The sequence below is a fragment of the Lichenostomus cassidix genome, chromosome Z (assembly GCF_008360975.1).
Source record: "Lichenostomus cassidix isolate B80296 chromosome Z, HeHo_3.0, whole genome shotgun sequence".
In the NCBI taxonomy this organism is placed as follows: Eukaryota; Metazoa; Chordata; class Aves; order Passeriformes; family Meliphagidae; genus Lichenostomus; species Lichenostomus cassidix.
This window is the reverse complement of record NC_139511.1, coordinates 14,325,899-14,345,145: the sequence shown is the minus strand read 5'-3', so window position 1 is coordinate 14,345,145 and position 19,247 is coordinate 14,325,899. Positions and strand designations below refer to the sequence as shown.

Here is a 19,247-nt window from a genome sequence, read left to right as displayed (position 1 = left end):
GATTCTCTGAAGACCTGCATATGTGTGTCATCCAGACCTGATGATTTTGATATTAAATTTTTAAAAGTATTCCCTTACCTGATTTTTTGTATCAACAACTGTATTGGCAAGTCTTCATTATTTCTAATGATATATCTCTTTGTGGTGCTTGGTAAATTGATTCTGGATGTTATTCACTGTTTTACACTCGTTACTCATTTCACCTCACACATTATTGGTCCCACTATCTTTTTGGAGCTCCTTTCCAATGATGTTATGCACATGTTAAAATATATATTCATTTCTCTCTACATCCTTCCATTCTGGCAACTGGGAGGTTAGTTTGCTTTTTTGGCATTTCTGTCATTTCTCTCTGTGGGGCTGGGACGAGGAAGGATTTATACTTTTTTGTTCTGCAGTTGTAGCTTTTGCATATTTTAGAATATTCTAGCTGTTTCCCACACTTAACAGGTTTTTTATATCTTTTTCATGTAGCATGCTCCAAAGATTTCTCAAAGAATTAATATCTGAAATCACTACACACTGTGCAACAGCCCATCAATTAATACAATATATTGAATCATGTGGTTTATCATCTTGGCTGTTGAAATTAGTGAGCCCTAAGAATATATATCTCGGAGGACCTTGGCTTTAGAACAACTGCGTCTTATTGTCTATCTCTTAAAAATTATTCTTCCTGTCAAAAAATAGATGGCTGTTCATGCATTTAACTTAGATCTGTGTACTACTAAATACGCAATTGAGATTGCAGTTGTCAGTGATGTTTTTCCTCTGGCAAAAATCTTGTGGCCAAATCTGTTGTCACCCTTAGGACATAATTCCACTTGCTTCAGTTGAATTTTCCAAGCCTTTAGTATATAAATCATAAATGCACAGTCTGTGCAATGTTAATTTTTTAGGGTTCTCCCTTTAGTAGTAGTTGAATGTGAATACATAAGGGCAAAATTTGACCTTTAAAAGTGACTATAAAGGGCCAAGGCAGATACTTAGCAAGCTTTTCTTATTGCAGTATTAATCAAGCAAAGAATCATCATAATCCTGGAAACTAAATATCCATTGTAGTGATTTTATCACCAGGGAAATTGTTCATCTGCCAGTAAGATTGTTACCAGGAAAGGGAAAATAGGGAGTGTTGAAATTGCTTTAGACTGCTGAATCATTGAGTCCCTCTAGACTCAAAGCTTGAATTGTTTTTGAGAAGAGTGGGTTGAGAGGAGTTGCCACAGTAAAGCTGTAGGTTAATCAGTTTCAGTAACACTAGTGAATGTGAGCATGATCTCTCTTGAGGACATGAGGAAAGTGCATGGGAGAAGGCAGGATGAAGAAAGAGGCTGGGAGGCTTCAGAAACTTACTGTTTTGTCATTTTTTGTTTCTGGATGGCTCTTTCACAGAGGAGTAAGGTTCTTGATGAAAAAGGAAGAAAGGGGAGAAAAAACAACGTAATATTCACAGCCTATATTTTTATCTAATTTAATCCAATGGATACTAATGAGGATTGTTACAATCTAGACAGAGATGCAGGCAGGCAGAAGTGAGAAAGACGTGTTTGTGTGGGAGATGTCTGTGTAGGGACCAGAAAGCCACATGGAAAGATGTTTTGCCTTCAGGGCTCAAAGCAGTGTTTACCATATGGTGTGACACAGGCATGTGCAGGAGTGTCCTTGGGGTGTGCTATGACAGCCTATCCCTCCACAAAATCAGCTTTGGTAGCTGACTTTTGTGTGCATGGTGACAGTGGGCAGTCATAGTGTACCTAGCCAAGCCATAAACTCAGGGACATGTCTGTTAGGCTGCAGGTTGTGCTGGAAGGGTTGTGATTTATCCTTCTGCTGTGATGGGACACCTCTGTGTTTCCACGGTAGGGAACAAGTCTTGGTGAGTATGGCTGTGGGGTGGCTCATAGGGGATGGGATAGGTGATCTGCCTTGAAAGCCACCTGCAAGATAGAATCTTTTATGTTGGACATGATCTTTGAGATCACAGAGTCCGACTGGTAACCTAGCACTGCCATGTCCTACACTTGATAGGATGGACTGCTCCTCAGCAAAGAGAATTTCTACAATGATGGGTGAATTTGAAGGTGGAAAGCATTTTTTATACAAAAGGAGCATGTGGGAAATTTCTGGAAGATGTCATAAATTGTCTCCATACAATGAATGCAGAGAGGGGGAGGAAAATCTCTGTGTGCACGTGACGTGGATGTTCTTTGTACAAAAACATCTCTTTGTGTGGGAAGTAGCGTCTTTCCAGAGAGGGTTTTTTGGAGGTGCTTTTGTGATGGCTGCCTTTGAGGGAGCAGGGGCGTACAATGTGACAGGTAGTGCCTCTGTCAAAGACTTTCTGGAGGGGACGGTATGCATGGACTTACCAAGGATGCTCCATGGATGGATGCATAGAGGGGAGTGTCCTGACAGGGGTGTGAAGGTGGGTGTGCAGCCAGGGCTGTGCCAGAGCAGCCACCCTGTATCCCCAGGGATTGATGGCCACCCTACGTCCTGCAGGGACCATCATACACCCTGGACTGCATCCCTCTCCACCTGGCGGGCCATGGCCACTGTGTCCCTCATTGTTGTCACCCCCAGATTGTGATACTGTCACAGAACTGTTGCTAGGCAACAAATGTGGTTACCGGGTCTCAACGAATAGCTGAAGGGGAAAGTGAAGTGTTGCACCATTGTAGAGTAACCATAGCAATGACCTACTATTACAGACTAAAGAATTATCATTAACAATGTTAAAGTATCAGAGGCCCAGAATCCAAAGACTACCAGGCAGCATCTCTGCATAATTGGGTTACCCAGGAAGAGGTCCCAACTCTTTCACAGCCCTTGGCTCCGTATCTCCATTGTCCTGATTTTGTTTTGGGGGTTGGGAATTTGGGGGGTTGGGGAGGGGGCAAGGAAGAGGCGGTGTCATTGCTTAAATAAACTAAATGGACTATGTGTTGAGGAAGACACTAGCAAAACAATAGAAGCACCCCCCCAAAAAAAACCCAAACCAGAGGTAAATCGATGTGCACAGGGAAGATACAAACAGGAAAGGTCCACTTTACTGTCTCAATATTATCTATGGTACGGGTGCACAAAGGATGCTTTCGTGATGCATAAGATGTAGTTCAGACCAAGAGTTAATTTTCACTGAAAAATGCATATGCCAGGCTAAAAGCAGTGTAAAATGAAAAATAAACAACACAAAATATGCCTGAAAAGTAGACACTTTCCTTTTCCCAAGGCAGGCCAGATAGGTGAGGTGCTTCTATAAAGCTTTTATTGGCAGGGTACTTTGGGATGTTATTTTCCCAGATACAAGATATATTGAGGATCTCTGGCTTGTGGTGCGGGTGGCTGTGCATGTGCATGTGTCTGTCTGCATGTGTGTGCAGTTGTTCCAGACCAGCTGCAAGCAGCTGAGTGGCTTCCCTGGGTTTTGCATTTTACAGGACATTTACCCTGCATTTATCCTGTGAACAGCCAGCAACTCACAGAACAACCCCTAGTCAAACTGTCACCTTTGTGTTTTGCAGGTACAGAACGCCATGAACTAACTTCCTGGAAGAGTTTTCCATCTGTTTTCAAATTCTTCAACGAGGCTGTAAAGGCAAAGAACAGCTTGGTGAAACCAACCCCAACACGGCGCTCCAACAGGATAAAATATGAAGAATTCTGAAAGGAGGGGAGGAAAAAAACCCACCACCACCAATGTCTTTGCTGCTTGTTTTCTGCAAGAGTCTCCCAGCCCCTCATTAGATTGTTTTCTTCCTAGAGCACGGGGTCGTGATGTATACATCTAAATAGCGTTTTGCATTATTTCTAGATGAGTGCAACTGTCAAAGCAATATGGGTTCACTGGTTGTGCTTCCTGTGGGCTGTAACTTGGATTTTGTGCTGCCCATCAGTGTGCAGATTAAGGCTGACAGTGGTACTGCACAGTGCAGCATGGTGCAGCTCTAATTGCCCTGACATAGCCCTGCACCAAGCTGATGCCAGAATTTAACAGCTTCATCGCAGTCCTATCGCCTGCAGGATTTTTTGCAGCTTACTTCTATTTTGAGACAGAACAAAATAGGAATTACTCTTTTATAAAAGATGGCTCTAACTCAGACGTGTTAACCAGCCTATGATTTTACACCCAGTAGCCTTCTCTTTCTCTGGGACCAAGTGGGATTGACTTTTAACTCTTTCATTTTTCTGCTGGTAAGAGTATCCAAGAAGTTTGGCCCAGAATTCTAGAAAGGCTCCATTGTTGTAGAGATTTTCTCTTGCTAGATCAATGGCATTATCTATAGATCTTCTCTTCCTTTGGAAAGCTCTACTTTTTTTGTTTTTTAAATGCCTATTCATTAACAGGCTGGATTACACTGTGAAATATGACAGAAAAAAAAAATACATACTGCATATTTTCCTGTTTATTTTTAAACACAAAGATGCTTCCATTTTCATATGCTGGGTTTTTAATGACTTGCCATCCTGTGGTTTTTCCCTTTTCCATAAACTCCTAGGTTCATCCCCACTTTCCCAGTCTCTCAGGCAAAAGTTGGCCAGCAGGGCATTCTGTGTGGGGACTCCACACCATGCATAGGGGAAATGTGGCTGCAGCCCTAACTGTTGCTTTAGGCAGATTTTCTCCACTAAAACATAGGAAGGGAAGAGATGTGCTTGATAGCGTGCTCCATGAGCAAGTGCTCTAATTAGGCTCCTTTAGTGTTAGTAACACTAAATTGAAGTGGTCTTTTCTTTAATGGCCATGCACACCTCACCTATGATGCTGATAGTGACAAGGAGGCACCACTTGAACACATGGGTTTGGGACCCACTCCCACCTCTCCTCATGCCGTGTGCCCAGTCCTACAGCTGAGGGCCAGGAGTGGTGGTGGGGAGCATTACAAGGAAGCTATGCCAAAGCAGGGGCACCCCCTACACCACGGAGCAAAGGCAGAAGTGCTCCTAGTGAGGTGCAAAGGCAAGCCCAGCTGCTTTTGGGCCTAAATCCTCCAGGTGGGGGGCTCTCAGCACCCGCGGAGTGCTCACATCCCTACCTGCTCCTACCGGCAGCAGGGCTTCGCTTCCCCAGCTCCTCCTTCCTGTCATCCTGCTGTGTTTAAGCTGTGCCCGGGTGGGCTGGGGGAGGTGTCATGCACTTCCCTATGAGGAGGGAAGTGCAGCATCCGTGCCTGGCAGTTTTTCTCCCCAGAGGGGAACCTCTTGCTGTGGGGAGAGGACTGCAGCTGGCTTCCTCTGCCCTCCAGTCTCTGCATTCACTCTCAGTTGGAGGATGCTGCTGCCTGTGGCCAGCCTGACCCCCATCATGGGGGTCTGCCTCCCCAGGCTCGTGTCCACCACGGCCCCCCAGACCCTTTATGTTTAGGGGTAAGGCAAGAGTTTACATGGTGTGGTTTGGGTGTCTATGCTTTGTCCCACGGCTGGGGAAGATGCAGAGACCAGGGAAGTTTGCACACACACACACAACACACCTGCCACTCTCCATCTCTGTGGAGGTGAGATGGGGTCTCTATGGTGCCCAAATATCATAGGAGCAGATCTATCTTTTTAACTGTTGATGAGAAACAAACTGTACAAAAATTTTTACTATAACGCTTACCACTTTTTAAAGAAATTTTCTTTACTGTGCCCCAGGCCCAGCTCACATGATTGCTCCTGCAGGGGTCTGCAGAGCAGAGGGGATCCTCATCACTGGTACTGCTCTGCTTGCAGTGAATAAAAAATAAAGATGCTCTCTTCTCTCCTCCTTGCACACTTTTTGTCCCTGCGCCGAGCTCCACAAGAGCTGCAGTCTCTGGTGGGCAGGGTGGGGGCTGCATGGGCAGCAGCTCCCCCAGCCTCAGAATATGTGTGAGGGGGACAGGTGAGGTGTGTTTGCAAACAGGACCCTGCACCAGCTGCAGGGTTGGGGGTCGAAGGTGTGAGGAGTGCTGCCCCCTCCATCTCCAGCACAAGTTCACCTGCAAAAGATTCTCCCCAAGAAACTGATCAAACCCCTCTCCCACAGTGTTTTATCTGGTTTTGTGTTTGTGAACAGCTAAAGGGGAGAGGCTGGTAGGGCTCAGCTATGTGGCTTCCCATGGATGATCCCGGCGGGCAGGGAGAGAAGCCCATGCCTACATGGGCTGAGCCACAGGTCTGGACACATAACCCACTCTGTGGCATGAATGAGGCTCACCCCACTCATGCCATGATGTCTCTAGGAGACAGAGGTCTGACATTAGCCTCTGTTTGGTTTCATCACAGGAAAGCTCCCTGATATCTGACATCCTGCAACAGCCTCCTCCCTGGGTAACTTTGGAACTGGGTGTACAAAAGTGGCCAAAACCCCCCCCCGAAAACCACAACAAACCCCCAAACCCAAAACAACAACAGAAAACCAACAAAACTGATAATAAACTATGATACAATCTAGGAAAATCTCCCAGTTCCTCGCCACCCAAAAGGTTTGCATGCCATTATGTGAGTCAAAATGCCACCATTGAAGCTGTGACCAATAAGAGCAGTGCTTCCTTGTCAAGAACGGAGAGCAAGAAAGAAGTGTTCCTTGCAGGAAACAGCCAGCAGACTCCCAAGCACAGCAGGGCCATGGGGAAAAAGGAAAAATACTGGGGGCAAAAGTAAAGAAATCCCTCATCTGCATTGTGTGTGAATGGTGATACACTGGTTAGTTACAGTCCTCATGGTGTGATTCTCCTGGACTCAGAAGAAGCTGCTGCTTTTCATGGAAATGTGCATTTTTCCTCTGTCTCTGAGAAAAATCACTTATTGTGGGTAGTGGGGCTTTTTTCCCCTCTAGAAATCTCATTCAGAAGTACAAATGAAAAGTGTCACATCTAAAACTGCATGGAGCCATGTATTGCACCATTCTCAAGTCAACCAGACCAAAAATAACCTGCCAAGAATGTGTACATCCGTCGTACACCAGGGTAGAGCTACGTCTTACAGAGTGGAAGGATGTGTGTGTGTGTGTGTGTGTGACTGCATGCATTCATGGGTATCTCTGTCTCACAGGGACATGTGTGTGTGTGTGTGTGTGTGTGTGTGTGTGCGCGCATGTGTGTGTGCGCCTGCATTATGTTGATGTACTCGACAAAGTGTGAAAAATGTACTTCTAGAAAAACTTGAAAGGAGATGTCATTTATCATTGTACCATCATAATACCACAAATTTCACTTTTCTGTTCCATTTTGGATTGCATGTGTTTGAGAGTATTTCACTAGATCAGTGACAGCTCTTTATTTGCATAATTATATGCTCTGGTCTGAAGAGAAAACTAACCCCCAAATTTCATGGGTCACCAAACTGCAACAATCAATGTTTTATCACATATGCTAAGCAAAACCTAAGGAGCTATATGAAGTTGCTTGTGGATTTTTTGCTCCTCAGAAAATTTAAGATGTGCCTCCTGAATAGATGCAAAATCTTTCCAAGCTCTTTGTAGCTGAATTCCATTTGAAGGGAAAACTAGAGATTAGCTCGTAGATCTGGATTTCAGACCCACTAGCATTCTTACTTCAAAGTGGATTCAGACAGGCAGCTTCACTGCATCTCTAAATTTTGGCATCCTAAGTAATGTCATTTAAATGGTGACAATCAAAATATTTTTTTTTAAATTGGTCAAATGTGAAAAATACAACAGCCCCTCTCTTATCAAGCCCACAGTAACCAGTGAGTTTAATTTTACTTTCTGTGCAGTTTTATTCTTTCAGCTGGGTGCTATCCCCATATAAAGTTACAGATATTGGGTATAATATAAAGAAAACCCTTTCCTGAGCTGCAGAATTTATTCTGGTCCATCAGTTGCACAATAACCACATGCTCCAGTTAGGACACACATACTCCCAAGTTTCCTTCTCAGTCAGAATGCTTTTTTCTGTGGAGGAAGGAACCTGGAGATGGGAACTTACAGGCAGTGAAGATCCCCCACCTCCTCGTCCTCTCTCCATACTGGTACCACTAGAAAAGTTTAGCTCTTAAGTCAATTTAAATTATAGTATAGTATAATATAATATATAATAAATATAATTGAATTATTATAATATCATGTAATACAATATAATAGATTATAATAGATTACAATATAATGCAATATAATCACACAAAGTATGGGTGAGCTTGCACCTGTTCTGGGGGACATAACACCCACACTTAATTTCAATGAAAACAACCCACAAAAAACCCCAAAAGTTTCTCTGGTCTCCAAGCCATGACTTTGCTGGTAGAAGTGCCCATGGGTTGCTGCTTTGCAGTTGGGTCCCTCTAAGCTCTTGGGAAGAATGAACTTTTTTTGAAGGGGTCTGTTTTAAGTAACATGGCCCTCAATGACCTTCTGACCCCATGGCAAAGAGAGGAGTGCCTGGGAAGAAGTGCACAGCCCCATGGCACTGTGTGGGTTAAGAACCCGGAGAGAAAAAGCACTTCTGTTACCCTACCTGTGGCTTTTTTTTTTTTTCCCTCAACTTTAACATCAACTCCAGGAGCCTTCCAGGGGGAAATGGGTTCCTGTCACAAGAGTAGCACCTGAGAAGTTTGACTTCTCACGTTTGACTCCTGAGTGATCTCCACACACCTGCTCCAGGCAGACACCAGCTTTGCACCACCTCCTCACCTTGCAGGAACAAGGTGAAGCACGAGTGGGAAATAAAAGCAGTGCTAAAACACAAGTCTACTCACCACCCTTATCTGACTGCTGACACAGGGTTCTGTGGGATGCAGGGACAGGGCCTGCCCAATGCAGATCACGCTCTCTGGGGAGACCCGAAGAAAGAGGAAAACCCACTCTGAATCATCCCCTGCCTCTCCACACTGTCTGCATCCCTGCAATGGGTCAAGTAAATATGAATATTCCTGGGTAATGGTTCTGCAGACTAGTTTGTCCAGCAGAGACAATAGTACCAGTTAATTCCCACTAAATGCAGCACAGGAGAGAGCTGACCCCTCTGAGGAGAGGCCCAGGTCATCTCCTTTTGTTATTTCCATTTCTCTCTGCTCATGCCCTGCCTAATCCCCTAATGCCTGGTAAAGGGCTGTCTCTAGATTTCTGTCTTCTTTAAAGCTGCTATCTCTGCTACAATTAGATAAATTTTATCTGTATTAGAAAACTTGTATCCTGCTCATCTCCCCTCCTCCTGGGACTGCTTTATGCCTTCCAACTCAACTTGCCAAAAAATGTTATTTTCCATAGTAAAGCCCTCAATGTGGAGAGTCCTCCATGTCTCCCCACAACACGCAGGTAAAAAAATAACATACCCCATAATATTGCATCCAGGCCTGCTTGTCTATTGCCTGTGGAGAAAGCCCCTAACATCTCATGGAACTTGTAAACATTGGTCTGGTTGTTCTCAGTGAGCCAGGTGGTGCCAGTTTTGCCAGTTGTTTGGCCAGCTTTCCCTCTGATTTTCTCCACTAGTTTACTTAAGATACAGCTTTTGGCTCATTTGCAGATGGGGGGCTGGCTGGGGGCAATCTACCCTTCACACATGTCTTGATAGGTGCTTCAGATGTTGGTGGGGTCTTTTGTTGTTTGGGGGTTTTGGTTTGTTTGGGGTGTTTTTGTGTGGTGATGGCTACTTGGATCACAAATCGTTTCCTTTGTACTTTCCTGCAATTTAGCATGTATCCCGTCGGAGAGGAGGAGGGAAAAGGAGGTGCAGAACTGCTAGCAGGGAGCACAGCGGGTGGCTGTGCTGTGCTTATCGCAGTGTTTCCCGTGGGCTCCCCACGCCGCTAAGTTGGTGTGATCAAAGCCGAGACGGTCCCCGACAAGCGGCGGCGCGATGGGGGCTGACACCAAGGGGCAGGATGCCGTTCTTCCCGGGGAATCTCGGAGTCCCCTGCCCACGCTTTGCAGGTGGCGGCGGGGCCCGGCGGCTCTCGGGTCGGCCCAGCACCAAGGACAGCTCCGGCGAGGGGCTCGTGGGGTCCCCGCGCCCCCCGCGGCCCCTCACGGCCCCCAGGGGAACGCTTACTGCCAGACACTGCTCAGCCCCGACGCCCACCTTCCAGCAGTGCCTAGACCGCCCCGTTCTCCTGGGAGATCCCCCGGGCTGCCCCTCGGGGAGGGGTCGTAGAGGGGGAGATCCCGGCGCTGCTCGGGCACTTGGCTGTCGCGACATACCTGAAGTCGCGGGCTAGCTTCTCCAGCCTGCGGATTCCGGAGGAAGGGGGGAGAAAAAAGAGGAAAAAGTTAATTTCCCGGTGCGCTTCTCCCGGACGGCAGGGAGGAACCGGGAGTGGTGGGGTGGTGTCGGGTCTGTGCGAACATCCCGCGGCCCCGACGGGGCCCGAACCCCGCGCAGAAGTCTTCCCCGTCTGTTCCTTGCTCCAGGGAATACGGAGCATCTCGCCCCCGGCCCCGGCGCAGAGCCCCAGGGTGCGGGTATTGTGACTGGAAGGGGTTCGTCATGGGCCCCCCGAGACTCCGGTGACACCGCCCAGGGCCGGACGGAGGGGCCGGGGACCGGGATTCCGTTTGCTCCGTCCGCCCGCCCCACAGTCCCGCTGCCGGGGCTGGTCGCCGTCCCTTTGTCGTTTTGGGGCTCCTCGGGGGTGATCTCGAGGAAACCCCCAGCGCTTCCCCGGCCTTGTTCAAACCTCCATCAACCCAGACCTGGGTGGAAGGAGTGCGGGCGGCCCTCGGGAGCTGGGAACCGCGGCGGAGACACTGGCGGGAACCTGCGGTGCGAAACCCGCTGCGGGAGGCTCTGGCTTGTTTTGGCTACACAAACGCTCTGCCCCGCTTCCCACAGCGCGGGGGACTTCGCACAAGAATTTCGATAGGAGGGACACGCCTGCACCAAAGCCCTTCACCACTCACACGCAAAATATTATGCAGAACTGAATATTCTCCTAGAACTTTTTTCCTTTCCTTCTTTCCTTTCCTTCTTTCCTTTCCTTTCCTTTCCTTTCCTTTCCTTTCCTTTCCTTTCCTTTCCTTTCCTTTCCTTTCCTTTCCTTTCCTTTCCTTTCCTTTCCTTTCCTTTCTTTTTTCCTTTCCTTTCCTTTCCTTTCCTTTCCTTTCCTTTCCTTTCCTTTCCTTTCCTTTCCTTTCCTTTTCCCTTTTATTTTCTCTTTCTCTTTTTTTATTTCTTTTTCTCTTTCTCTTTTCTTTCTCTTTTCTTTCTCTTTCTTTTCTCTTTGTCTTTCTCTTTGTCTTTCTCTTTCTCTTTTTTTTTTTTTTTTTTTTTTTGGCTTTTTCTGTTTCTATTTTTGTATTTATGTCTTTCTCTTTTCTGTCTTTCTCTTTCTCTTTTCTCTTTCTCTTTTTCTCTTTCTCTTTTCTCTTTCTCTTTCTCTTTTTCTCTTTCTCTTTTTCTCTTTCTCTTTTTCTCTTTCTCTTTTTCTCTTTCTCTTTTTCTTTCTCTCTTTCTCTCTTTCTCTCTTTCTTTCTTTCTTCTTTCTCTCTTTCTTTTTTTTTCTTTCTTTCTCTCTTTCTTTCTTTCTTTCTTTCTTTTTTTCTTTTTTCTTTCTTTCTTTCTTTCTTTTTCTCTTTTTCTTTCTTTCTTTCTTTCTTTCTTTCTTTCTCTCTTTCTTTCTTTCTTTTTTTTTTTTTTTTTTTTTTTTTTTTTTTTTTTTTTTTTTTTTTTTTTTTTTTTTTTTTTTTTTTTTTTTTTCTTCCTTTTCCTTCCTTCCTTCCTTCCTTCCTTCCTTCCTTCCTCCCTCTCTCCCTCCTTCCTTCCTCCTCCTCCCTCCCTCCCTCCTTCCCTCCTTCCCTCCTTCCGTTCTTCTTCCCTTCCTTCCCACCCTCTTTCTCTTTTTTTGTTATTATTACTACTGTATTGTTATTATTGTTGTTACCGGTACTGTTGTTATTGTTATTATTGCAGTTATTATTGTTTTTGTTATTGATATCAGTGTTATTTCTTTTTTTATGGATAGATAGAAAGAGAGCTGTCTTCCTTTCTCGGCTTTGAAAAAGGAGCCTCCAGATCTCCAGCAAGCCTAGGGCTCTCCTGAGAGCTTTGCATGCAAATGCAAACCCCGAAGTTTCGTTAAGATCCGCCCTAACTTTTTTGATTTTGACCTCAACCGCTCGTATTTAGTTGTGTGGTTTTGGTGGTTTGTGAGATTTGAGTGTTGGGGGAGAGCAATGCTTTTTAAAATCTGTTTTTCTCTCTCCCTTCCTAACGCCGTGTTCGCCCCCGGCTCTCATCCCAAGCCGATGGGGCCAGCGCTGCCGCTGCCCTTCCCGCGTTCCCCTGCCCTGCCCACTAGCCCGTCGTGGCAGTGACCATAGACCCGTTCCCACGTGGAGCTCTGAGCATTTGGCAGAGATCTGAGCACAGGAAAGAGGAGTTCAAGTGCCTTTCTCCCCCTCCGGGCTTGCCTTCGCCTGGGGAGCACAGAAAGTTTCCGGTACAAATAGAGCAAATGTATTTTATCCTCCGTTTTGGAGACTTTCTCCTCCCGCCGTCTCTTTGGAAAAAATAAACAAATCTTCCCCAGCCCTAGGAGGAGTCTGGAGACCTCCTGGTTCTCTCTTCCTGTAACCCTTCAGAGTCGTTTGAAATTACTTTTTCTGTCTATCGGCCATCTGCCAATGTCACATCCACGCCGCCTTCTCGGGGTGGGGGGAAAGGGGGCTGATGGGAAGAGTCCCTGCGCGTTCGTGGTCCCTCGCGGAGGCGGGGGTCCTCCTCTCCACCCCGCGACAGTACCGACATTCCCTCCATCCCTTCCCACTCAGCCCCACCACCAGGACGGCTCCGGGAGGCTAGCCGTGGCCGCGGTCGGGGCTTGTCCTGTCGCCGGGTGGCGACACGAGGCGTCTCTTGGGTGAGCGGACATGCTCCGATCACGCATCTCTCGTCCGAGAGGAACAGAAGGGCCGTCTCTAAGGGTGCGGTGACAAGAGGGAGCAGAGTGCAGAGAGGGAGGCTTAGGACGTAGCCTTCCTTCCGAAAGCTCTCTCGTTCCCGTAGTCTTCCTCCTCAGCGTAGGTTGGTTCAAACTAACCTTGCAGAGAAGGTTTTTGCGCTGAGGAAGGACGAAAAGAAAAAGAAATCCAAACTCCTGTGGTGTTGACAGTGCTTCGGGAAACGGGGTGCCCTTCTTTCTGGCGTGACCCCCCGCGATGAGGAGAGAGGGTGTGCCTTGGCCTCCGAGCACCGCCCGGCCGCGGCGGAGAGGCTGGGACGCGGGGCGAGTCGGGAAGCTCCGAGCCCTTTCCTTGTTGTTCCATGAAACGAATACATGGCCGGGCTCCGCTGGCGAGAAATTCAAAGCTTAGGACAGGCAGAGCTTCGGTAGATGGGCAATTGTCACGGCTCTCTTCCTAGCTGGATGAAGTTTAGAAGTTTTTAAATTATTATTATTTTATTTTATTTCCCAGAAAAAATAGAAGGGATTTGTTAGCATGTAAGTAACTGGCGTTAGAACAAGAGCCAAACTCTTCAGCATATAAGTTTTCATTTTCAGCTTCCAACCTAGCAAAACTGGAGCCATTTGCTTAACTTAATCTGTAACATATGTTTGCAACAGTAGCAGATTTTTTTTTCTCATTTGTGTGTGCGCGCGTGAGTGTGTGTGTGTGTGTGTGGTTTGGAGCTGATCAAGTTGTAAATTTTCCGCCTGAGGTTTTCAGCGCCTCCTAGTTACAGCCTAACACCTATTGAGAGAGAGAGAGAGAAAGTCTCCACAAAGATACCACGGCACCAAATCCGAAAATTCTGGTCCAAAATCCCTAATAAAGTTTATCAGTTAGGCCACTCCAACTCCTTCGGATTCATTCCATAGAGAAAGGAGCTGCCACGTTTCTGAGAAAATTACTTTAAACGAGCAATTCAGTAGCATCCCCATCATGCATTGTCTGCGTGATTCAATGTTTACTATTACTTTTTTCCCTTCTCATATACCACTTTTGCTCAAGGTATCGCTGGAATGATGCAAACAATAGAAGTCTCCCTGTTCTGTTAACAGCAGTAAGAACAGCAGTGACAGCGCTCGTCGTGATCCCACAGCAGACCGAGGGTTTAAAGCCTGATTCACTCTGTTGGCTTTATGCCCTACATCAACTTTTAGAACATCTGTCCTGCAGGAAGATAACTTCTTCAGCACTGAAGTGACATTTAGTCTTTAAATATGGGTTTATAATAGAGCCCTGACAAGACTAGATGTGCTTTTTGGAAAATATTATACACACACACACACACAATTTAGCATTATCAATCTTTGCCTCGGCTATTGACTCTTGCCTTGAAAAAAAAATTACACAAAACAGCTTAAAAAGATCCAAGGCCCGTGATTTTTTTTCGTCTGCACTTTGGATGCATCGTGATTGTGTGGATTGGTTAATGGCAGAGCTATACAAGAGTATCTCCAAAGGACGTGTTGATATTCCTGCCAAGCGAGTCCCGGAGAGCTTTTTCCACGGCACATCCCTCCCAGCCCGCGGACCTGCGCCCTTAGCCGTGAGCCGCCACGGCCCGAGGCGGCTCAGTGCGCACTTTAGGACACCCGTGAACGCGAGAGATGTCGCCCCGCGCCTTCCCCGCCGCGGCGCGCAGCGGCGAGCACCGCAGCGAGGGCGCAGCGCCCCCGGCCCGTCCCGCCCGGTGCCGTGCCGCCCCGCCGGGCGCTCCGCGGGTGCAGCGCGGGTGCGGAGTGGCCGCGGCGGCACGGAGGGTGGCCGAGCGGCGGGTCCCGCGAGGCGGAGCGCCACCTAGTCCCCACCGCGGGAAACTGCGCGGCGGCGGCGCGGAGCGGCCGCGGAGGGCGAGCGGGCACGGAGCGGGAGCGGGCGATGCTGCCCAGCGGGGGCCGGGGGAGGAGCGGGGCAAAGCCTCTTCGGCTGTGCAAGGGACGGCTCTGCTCTTCTTTTCTAAATTACTTTTAATTAATTCCACGTGAACACTCTACGGCTTGAGGATCTGTGCACGAGGGTGTGTGGAGGGGCGAACGGCGCACACCTGGCTTTCCACCTCCAGGACTCGCCGTCCTCGAACGCACGAAAAAGAAAAGTAGGCATAAAAGCAACCAAAAAAACAAACAAAACGCCAAAACCTCTCCTTCGTGTTATCCTGAGGAGCAACCGGGATGCGGGTTGAGCGCGCCCAAAGAGCCGAGGAGATTTGTCAAGGGGAACTGAATAGACTGCTTTAAATGTTACTTGATAGCGGCAGCAGTGCCTTGCGTGAAACTTAGAAACTGTCAATGCCCTTATCTTCAGTCAGACAAACAGGCGAACAAACTTTACCGGGTATTTAGATCTTCCTTTCAAAGACAGCAAAACAAAGGCAGGGCGTATTAAATGACCGATGCGGCTCCCGTCTCATCGAGTGTCACTTTTATTTCTCACACTTACAGGGATCTCAGGGACGAAAAACCCCCAAACAAACGAACAAAAAAATTTGCTTCAATATCGTGTTCGAATTATTTCTGCAAAATAATCCAAGGTGTAGGCGGCATACAGACACGAAACGTTGTCCTGCAAGCAGGACTGATGGTTCCCTTGCCGAGGAGTCGCCACAAACCTTTCCCCCGAACCGCCTCCAGAGTGTTTGGAAGAAAATTACTAACACCAGTGCACGCATCAGTGTAAAAATGTCTTTATTGTTAAGTCCTTTTAGATGTTTACTAGATTGTTTCAAAATCTTCACGTACAGATATTTCCTAACAGATACAGTCACGTACAGATATTTCCTAACAGAAAACTATGCCGATTTATCTACTGCAATACTGCTTTTGTTGTTAGGGGGTTTTATTAACTTATTGATTCATGATGTGTCTATATCAGCATGCTAGAATGTTACTGCAGGTCTCTAACTAACTAACTTTCTTTCTTTCTCTCTTTCTTTCTTTCTTTCTTTCTTTCTTTCTTTCTTTCTTTCTTTCTTTCTTTCTTTCTTTCTTCCTTCCTTCCTTCCTTCCTTCCTTCCTTCCTTCCTTCCTTCCTTCCTTCCTTTCTTCCTTCCTTCCTTCCTTCCTTCCTTCCTTCCTTCCTTCCTTCCTTCCTTCCTTCCCTCCTTCCCTCCTTCCCTCCTTCCCTCCTTCCCTCCTTCCCTTCTTTCTCTCGCTTTCTCCCTTTCTCTCTCTTCCTTTATCTTTCTTCCTTTCTCTCTATTTTGTCCTTCTTTCTCTCTTTTTATCTCCTGCTTCACTCCTTCTGTCTATCATCCTTTCTCCCTTACTTCTCCCTCTCTCCCACTTCTCCTCCCTCTACCTCTCTCAGCACTTCTGAAAACAGAAGGCAGATGTGATCAGACAAGCGGCGCCCGGGGTCCCGTGGCGAGCAGGTGCACCCAACTTCTCCACACTCACAGTGAGCATTCTTAAAATGGGAAGTTATAACTGAAGAAGCAGAGATTCCTGCCCCTTTCGACCGCGGCCACCTGCATGCCGTGCATCTGCCTTGTGGTGCGGAAATGATGAAATTAGCACTTGGATAATAACAGTTTGGGGCTATTTCGACAGGTCGCGATACTCAGCCGCCGTGCAAGTCAGCCGAGGGCGCTTCGCAGGCAATCTCTCATTCGCCAGGCGGGGTGGGGTGTGTGTACCACCGGCTGCCCCCCCGGGGTGACCCCGTCCCTCGGGTGTCCCCCACGACCCCTCTCCCCGGCTGGCAGTGGTGGGGCTGCAGCCAGCGGGGAGGGAGGCGGAATGTTTCACCCGGGAGAGGGCTCGGCGCCCGGGGTGTCCGACTGAACCTCGCTGCTGAGGTTTGCCTAAACGTGAAACCTCCTCTGAGATAGAGAGCCCAGCTGTTATATTAACATTGATTTATTGCTTTTAAAAATAAATTTACACACATGCCAACAGCACTCTGTGTTGTTTCCCCAGACTCAAGGATTTATTTTCGACTTAGTGCTCGTCTGACAAAACAATGCCCTTTAACTTTATTACACATCGATGTGAAAATCTGTCTGGTTTTTGGTTGGATTTATCGTTCTGCTACTTGTGGAGACTTTTGTGATACAGCAAAAGCTAAGGTCAGAGAATACATACGAAATGACAGCCAGGCACAGAAGCAAATATCAATAAAGGAAGCAACATCTAGTAGATGCTGTTATCACCCCTGCTAGAGTCCATATGCAGCCAGGATCACCATTAGAAAAGGGAAAACCTTTTTTGCTCGGAGTGTGCAGGTAGTTTGTTTGGCGTAGGTTGGTTTTTGGTTTTTGGGATTTGTGCTGTTTGGAGGGTTTTTTGTTTGTTTTTGGGGTGGTGGTTATTGGGGTTTTTTTTGTTTTTGGTTGTGGTTTTTTGTTTGTTTTTTTTTGGGGGGTTGTTTTTTTTGTTTTTGTGAATGCTGGGTTTTAGCTCATTTGCAGGAGTAAGACATCTCTAGTATCTCATGTATTTTTGTAAAGACAGTCCGGGAAATGTGTCTACAGTTATTGAAAGGAAGAAATACAGGGCTCTCCATACCATACTGCCTTACTTCTGTGCAACTCCCAATTACCAAATCTATCTGATGGCTGAACTCAGGGGAATTAGATTGTATTTTGAAGCAGCTTTTACGGTACATTTCATCTACGGTTTGGTTTTCTACAGTTGTCATTAAAAGGCCACTTCTTTTCATTTCACTGGTACACTGTGTCCTTCATTTAACACTCAGGAAACACACCCCCCCGCCCCCCCCAAAAAAAAAGAAGGAAAAGTTTTCACATCTTGAAGTGGTGTCAAAAATAATAATATTTTTAAAAAACATCTTCACTGTATTTCTCATTCTTTCTCCACGTCCCCCGCCCCCTGTGCAAATCTATTATTTTAAAGCAGGGCTTGTTTGCACTAATGAAAGCCCCTTCAGTGAGAGTGAAGACAGAGAGATACTGCAGCAGTATTGAGAAGGTAAAATAAGATATGGACAGTGTGAGAACAAACCTCTTTCTCCTCTCTCTCACTCTTTTTTCTCTTTCCATCTCCTCTCCTCTCCTCTCCTCTCCTCTCCTCTCCTCTCCTCTCCTCTCCTCTCCTCTCCTCTCCTCTCCTCTCCCTCTCCTCTCCTCTCCTCTCCTCTCCTCTCCTCTCCTCTCCTCTCCTCTCCTCTCCTCTCCTCTCCTCTCCTTTCCTTTTTCCTTTTTCCTTTTTCCTTTTTCCTTTTTCCTTTTTCCTTTTTCCTTTTTCCTTTTTCCTTTTTCCTTTTTCCTTTTTTCCCTTTTCTCTGCATATTTTTTGGTTGGTTTTTGTGCCCGTTCTCACGAACTGATTTCTCAGAGAGGCGTCTAATAATCACTTTAGAGATGTTCAAATTAGGGCATTCACTCTTTTCTAGCACGAAGTAAAGATGTGACAGGTTTTGTTATCGGCGGTATAGCTGGAGCTTTGTAAGATACTCCCTTTCTTTCCCCGTAAATACACCATCTACAAATAAAGACCTCCCGTCTTAAAGGCGTGACTCTCCCCTATGGCTCTGTCCACTTTCTTTCCAGTGTCTACACATAAATGCAAATTCTGTGTCACTTAACGTATTTTTTTTTTCAGACCTGTTAGGGTCATGGGTGGTTTGGGATAGTATTTTTTCCTCTCCAGAAATTGTACTATGCTTTTCACTGTGGATCTCTTAAGTTCACATTTCCCTGTGTCAGCCTCGGTGGTAAAGAGACCCAATCACCCCGCTAAAGCAAGCAGCAGAGGGACTCTGCGGAGCGCTGGAAATTCCCCTGCCCATGTTAGCAGTGGTTTTCTGGTCGGGCTCTGGGGAAAAAAAAGGGGGATGAAAAAGAGGGGGAAGTTGGGGTGGGGGGGAAGAAAAAGGAAAAAAAGCACCCTGACACTCAGAAAGAGGCCGTTTCCTTAACACCCGTGGGACAGGCCCGCCTGCTCTGTCCCACCACGCACACAGGCGTGCGGAGAGGGACCCTTTGGGGCTGCAGCAACCGCCCCCCATCCCCTTCCAAAACCGGTTTCCGAGGCAGGCTGTGGTAGGACACAGGCTTTGGGAAGCACAGAGAAGGTCCCCACGAGCCCTGTGTCCGGGTACCGGGGGTGGAATGGATGGGGTTTGATGTTCCTCACACCGTGCCCTCACCCATGCGGGCTCAGCTCCGAGGTGCAGCTGCATGCCCAGGGGTGTGCCTCCCGTCCAGCCCGTCAGCCCCGGCTGGGGGTCGCCTTGTAGTGTGACCCCCCGTCCCCAGACTTGATAGGTTTTGTCATCTGAATTCTGGCGGTGGAAGGAGAGGGGAAGAACCTCGAAGCCCTTTCCAGCGGGGGAAGCAGCAGAGGGTCATTTTGGGTGCAGAGAACATTTGCAAAACACTCTGGCGGCTCCTTGGGCAATGGCTCTGGCCCTTTATTGCAGA

At 47.2% G+C, this 19,247-nt stretch overlaps 1 protein-coding gene across 5 annotated transcripts in view; it reads left to right on the top strand.

The window, feature by feature from the left end:
* The window catches only part of ARB2A (ARB2 cotranscriptional regulator A), a 257,519-nt gene extending 251,776 nt beyond the window's left edge, over positions 1–5,743 (top strand). For all 5 annotated transcript variants that reach the window (XM_085043339.1, XM_085043335.1, XM_085043331.1 and 2 more), the window contains one exon: positions 3,525–5,743. In XM_085043339.1, coding sequence (XP_084899465.1) covers positions 3,525–3,667 — 143 coding nt within the window. In that variant the 3' untranslated portion in view covers positions 3,668–5,743. The remainder of the gene's footprint in view (positions 1–3,524) is intronic.
* Positions 5,744–19,247: the final 13,504 nt, after the last annotated feature.